This window comes from Lactuca serriola, chromosome 2, assembly GCF_051521515.1.
Source record: "Lactuca serriola cultivar US96UC23 chromosome 2, Lser_US96UC23_V15, whole genome shotgun sequence".
In the NCBI taxonomy this organism is placed as follows: domain Eukaryota; kingdom Viridiplantae; phylum Streptophyta; class Magnoliopsida; order Asterales; family Asteraceae; genus Lactuca; species Lactuca serriola.
Genome location: NC_136409.1, coordinates 227,284,625 through 227,290,606, shown reverse-complemented (window position 1 = coordinate 227,290,606; position 5,982 = coordinate 227,284,625). Strand labels below are relative to the sequence as shown.

At 32.3% G+C, this 5,982-nt stretch overlaps 1 protein-coding gene across 1 annotated transcript; it reads right to left on the bottom strand.

Moving 5' to 3' along the window:
* Positions 1-1,015: 1,015 nt before the first annotated feature.
* Positions 1,016-4,916, bottom strand: LOC145088762 (putative trehalose-phosphate phosphatase F). The gene is made up of 11 exons (XM_079027164.1): positions 4,771-4,916; positions 4,589-4,648; positions 2,987-3,306; positions 2,737-2,877; positions 2,575-2,646; positions 2,378-2,485; positions 2,131-2,289; positions 1,960-2,037; positions 1,696-1,836; positions 1,423-1,515; positions 1,016-1,333 (listed from the first exon to the last, which is right to left on the bottom strand). The coding sequence occupies exons 3-11, from the start codon at positions 3,287-3,289 to the stop codon at positions 1,283-1,285; spliced, it is 1,146 nt and encodes a 381-aa protein (XP_078883290.1). The 5' UTR covers positions 3,290-3,306; positions 4,589-4,648; positions 4,771-4,916; the 3' UTR covers positions 1,016-1,282.
* Positions 4,917-5,982: the final 1,066 nt, after the last annotated feature.

The following is a 5,982-nucleotide window of genomic DNA, read 5'->3' as shown; positions in this document are numbered from 1 at the left end:
ATATATATATATATATATATATATATATATATATATATATATATATATATATATATATATATATATATATATGATTTTTTTAATAGTTGTTTATAAATTTTAATTCTCAATTTGTTTTATTGTTTATAGAGTCCACTAATATTCAAGTTATATATTTTCTAAATATGTCGGCGCTTAAAAACATAATTGGAAAAATCGATGTATCCAAGTTGTAATTAGGTTTATTAGGTTTGTTCGGATTGGATTTGAATTTAGTTGGAGGTTCGGATCTATGTTTTAAAACCAAAATCAATTAGAATTTACTTGATTGTAATTGGCGGTTGTTTAAAATCTTTTGTTAATCGGTTTGATGTTAGTTGTGCATCCTTGCTTAATTTTCCAAGCTTTGATTTGGTATGAAGTTTTTCAATGTTCCTTTTTTTTTCATATGTTGTTGATGTCTACCATCAAAATTTAAACATTTTTCATATGTTGTTGATGTCTACCATCAAAATTTAAACATAAATAGTAAAATAGTCATTTATCAAATAAAAAAGCAGTTTTTACGAATACAAATATTTAATTTGACATACATCATTGTCCATTTAATTATTTTATCTATGCCACTACGGCAGACTTGATGAGAGGAAAATCATCTCCTTACTCTATTTTTATAAATAATACAACATTTGATATAAACGATTCCAAATGAACTTAACCGATTGGTTGGAAATCATTATTGACAAGTCAAAATGATCAAATGTATGCTGTATCACTTGTTTTTCCTTGAATTTAGACATGAAAATGTAAGAGGTGCATGAGACTGCTACAAAGATAATCAAGTCTATAATAAGAATTTATGATTGATGAATAAGAAATATTAGTTTTACCATCCATTTCTCAGTTAAATGTTTTCATGTGAGATGTGAAGAATCAAAGTCCCCCAATTCACACATGTTGCTCTCAATAGTCAACAACATATATAAAATAAAATAGCTACCCGAGCCCTACTACAAACAATATAAAAACCCAAAACTAAGCAAACAAGATACATCCATCCATATATATATTATTAATTTATAGACCATGAAATTGGCATGGCAATCAACAAAATTTACAAAAAAATAATATAATAAAAAATAAAATAAAATAAAATTTACAAATTGCCGATTAAGCAGTTGGAGAGGTGCTCATTAGTCAACTCTAATTTTCTACTCCAACTCCAATCCCTCTGTCTGTCTTTCTGTTTTATTCTTTGTATCGTCTTTCCTCCTCTATATAATATAATAAATATAATATAATCTCAGGGAACCGACTTCTTATACATCACCAACGAGTTTATAAACTCCATCACCTGTGCACATCAAAATTTCCATCTCATTAATTAGTTAATTTCTTCATATATAATCAAAAATAAAATTATCAACAGAAACTCTATCGAACCTCTGATGGATCTCTGAGAGAATAATACGCATTGCTTTCCTTGGGTGCAGGAGACACCAATATACCATAACCTCGACCACCCTCTCTCAGAAACTGTTTAACATATTATATATATATATATATATATATATATATATATATATATATATATATATATATATATATATATATATATATATATATATATATATATATATATGTAAATTACAAAAAATAGTTAACTAATAGGATATATTTATAGGTATTATATGTATGATAATTAGCTAAGTTTACCTTAAATGCATCTTCATCGGTTCTATCATCCCCTACATAAATGGGGACCACATCATCGCAATTACTTAACCCAAGTGATTCAAGCAAGAACTCAACAGCCTTCCCCTTGTCCCATTTAAGCACAGGCCGAATCTCTAAAACCTAAATAAACAAATTTTGACAAAAAAAAAAAAAAAAGAAACAAGTTCATTCACGTGTCGATTTTATTTTGTGTTGGATGGAGAGAGTAAATAAAGAGATCATAATATTATTAATAGTTCATACCATTCGTCCATGTGTCAATCTGAGACGCGAATACTGTTTCAAAGTGTCGTGGACATATTGTGCTACTGTTGTCCAACTCTGTGATTATTAATTAAAAAAAAACATATATTCAACAAAAGTTTAAGCAAATAAATAAAAATGTTGAAATGCAAATTAATATATATAGTATACCTTTTCATCTACATTACGGTAGTGCACGGAGACACAGAATTTGTTGTTCTCAACTTTTGCACCTTGAATGTTTTTGGTCAACTCAACAAGCCTCACAAAAACCTCATTGATCATAGGTAGAAATTCACTAGCAGGCTGGTATAACTTTCCTTCTTTAACCTATTTTTAACCAAACCAAATAATAACATTTACATTAGAATTAGATTACTCTCTTTATTTATTTATTATGCAAAAAAGTTGTAAGTACCTCCTCATTAGTGGCATTATGATCAGTTGGAGGTCGAACAGGGCCCATGATGTCCATCCCATGACTTCCAGCATAATAAAGTTCTTTCAGTCCTACAAACTTGCGCACCTAAACAAAATAAAAATAGAAAATCATACACCCGAAAAAATAAAATAAAGACATATCCAACCAAAAACTATGAAAACAACTTCAAATACCTTTTCACGACTTCTACCACTTATAATTGCAGTTGGGATGTATTTTGCAATATTTCTTACAGCTGCACGCATCTGTTTACAGCTATGGGCATTAGAAGGAATTCCATATGTATGTGTTTTGTGAGGTTTGAAAAAACTAAAAAAGATTAATTAGATTCTCACAGCATTAGACATGAAGGCATGATCTGGATTATCCACAATTGGGGATAGTGTTCCATCATAATCAAGAAACAACGCTATTCTCTTGCCTCTTGCATTGTTTGCAATTTGTTCGAATGATGTAAGAGCAGAAGGATACTTAAGCTGAAAATATAAAGGCGACAAAGTTAAAGTTAAATTACTTGTTTTGTTTTGCTTTTCATGGTGTAGAAATTAAGGTTGGTAAATAAGTTTATATGGGAAAGAAGAATACCATCCAATCACGGTAAGCCATGTCAGCATCATTTGATGAAAAATCAGTGCCATAATATTTGGTTACATTCCTAGGAGAAGAGGATTTCATGGCATCCAACCAGTTAGTAGAGCGAACATCATCAAGCACCCCTCCAGGTTTCTTCCATGCGATTGTTAGAAAAGGGGTTTGAGAGAAGTGAGTACGTGGGCCCAAGGAATCATGAATTCCTAATCGTGGTTTGTTAACCGGAGTAGGATCATTGAGTACAGGGGCACTATGATTAGCCTTAAGATCCATTACGTCTTCAACAGCAACTGCCATTCTTCAGATGTTGAAAACTGTAGGGACAAGAGAAGTTGAAGATTAAAGAATAACTTGAAAAGAATCCGGTTTTCAACCTAACTTATAGTGTGCAAACTTTGCTAATAATCGAAAACCACATGGTGGGGACTTGGGATTATTTGTTAGAAAGAACAATTGCATATGGAAAAATCCAATATGGTCCAATGTCTGGGAGGCAATGAATAAGACAAAAACACAACAATTAATGATATGCAAATAAACTCGGGGTGAATCATAGCTTTGCTAATTCCATGACAACACATAATGCACGCGTATACATAGCTGTCTGAGCATGACTACTTTATGTAGTCATAACAATTGCACATTAAAGGTGGAAATACAACAAGAACAAACTTTTCTGCAATGATACAATAAAATTTACCACATAGCCTATTTATTAAAAAGAATCTGCAAAAAAATCTCATCTTCTTTTGTTTCTTTTTTTCTATACCACCTATGTACTTTTTTTTATTGTTTAAAAACCTTGCCCTCTAAGGAAATTAAACAATAGAAAAATACCAGGGCTCGTTGTTCCATTATAGAAAAGGTCAAATGAACCTGGACATGTCACATAACTATCACATTAAAATACTCGTAAATAAGTCAGTCCAGATTACAGAGTCAAACAAAAAGAAAAAGATATACTAATATTCAAATTGAAAAATGTTAAAGACCATAGAGAAATTAAAGCAATCAACACCATCTTCCCTTCGTTCAAAAACACCAATCCCTTTTCCAAAGGATACAAGAACTTACAAAAAAATTATTTTCAGCAATACCATGAGAAAATATAACTCTTTTGCAGATGCAATAGAAATGGAAACTAAAAGATTCTTAACTGTAAGCGGATTCAGGAAACGTACAGAGCTTCAGTTATATGCAAACAAAAACAACAAGAGACAACTTCATGCCATCAAATAACAATAAGCAGTCAACTGCTACACCTAAACAAAATCTCAATCATAAATTACACAAACCCTTTTAGAGACAGAAAAACAGATGCCAGATATCGTAACCTAAACATTCATTTCCTACCAATCAGAAATTCATAAAAAGCTCGGCAGGATTGATTTCAAATGCACGCTAAAGAAGAAGTTGAGAACCTTATAGCAATCGTCAAAAGACTACTCAACACGCATATTAATTTAATTTGAATACGAAAACTTAGAGCCGAAGGTCATAACAAGCATGGTTAACACGTTTTTCCGAATAAACAAAGCAAGGAGAGTTTTTTATATCTCTCAATAATAAATCAGATTAAATGATTGTTCCACATACGTTCTATGAGAAAACTGTTCCTGAAGCTGTGATAAGACTCTCCAAGTCGAAACGAAATACCTTCAAAATCAAAGAAAAAGTCTCGTTAACAAATGAATTAATAACCGAAACGGAAATGGCAAAAAAAACACGATATATAGGGAGTTAAACCTTAAAAACAAAGAAAAATGAAACAGCATTACCTTGAAGATGATAGAAGCCCTAAGAACTGTGTGTGTGTGTGTGTGAGAGAGAGAGAGAGAGAGAGAGAGAGAGAGAGAGAGATGAAGGGGATATAGATACAAAACGCGTATACGTAAGGAGAGGAAGAAGGAAAGAGCATATGAGGGTTAAAGAGGAGGTTTATATAGAGTTAGTTGAAGGGCGCGCTCGAAACAGCAAACGTCCGTCGGTAAAGCTTGAAAGGGTCCAGTCCATGCTTAGGTACACGCGTTTAGTAGCGCGTGAATGAGCGTTTGGAATCGGCGACGCGGACAAAGAGTCATATACACGTGGAAACAAATGAGGACACCTGTGACATTGTCAGATCTGACGGGGCCATGTTGTACGCCGAGTGGTGAAAGACTCGTCGCTTTCGGTTACAGCTGGATTGGGCAAAACGTCGGTGGCGGTTAGGACTTACCCGCCGTTTGATAATAACACCCTAACTTGCTTTCCCCCCACCTACTTTTCCCAGATTTTAAATATATTTCTATTTCTATTTTTTCGTTCCGTTTATTTAAAACAAATATAAAAATTTAATATTTTAATCAAATTTGTTATCATTTAAAATAAACAGAAACAAAATATAAAAGAATATTTAATTTCTATTTTTTCTCGTTTGATTTTTAATTTAAGATTTAAGATTTAAAATTAGTTTGTGTCGGTAATATGTTAATATATCTTATCACACCAATTAAGAAAGCAGACAACTTTTTATAAAACCTATGAATTTTTATATTAGGTTAAGGGGTATGGTTACCACCAGTCTATTCAAAAAGTGAAGTCACATCAACGCCACATCACATTCACTACTAACCTACTACCAACACATTTACCCTTAGAGACGGTTAGGCTACCCGGTATGGGGGTTGTTTCACGCATCTTGGGCTGAGGTGACAACCTCTCCCATGCGTGAACACCGCCCCCAAAGCCGGTGGGGTGCTGGTGGCGTGGTGCCAAAGACGCGAGAGGACGTCCAATCATATTTCATCAATTTTTTAACGGTCAGAAATTAAAAACTAACGGCTATATAGCCATTTCTAACATAAAAAAAAATATTTTTTACCATTTAAACACAAATATTTACACCTATAAATTATCCACTATTCTACTTACATTTTACACTTCAAAAAACACTCTCTATATTTTATTACCTTCTACAAAAAAAACATCATCTCTCATATTTTTTTTTC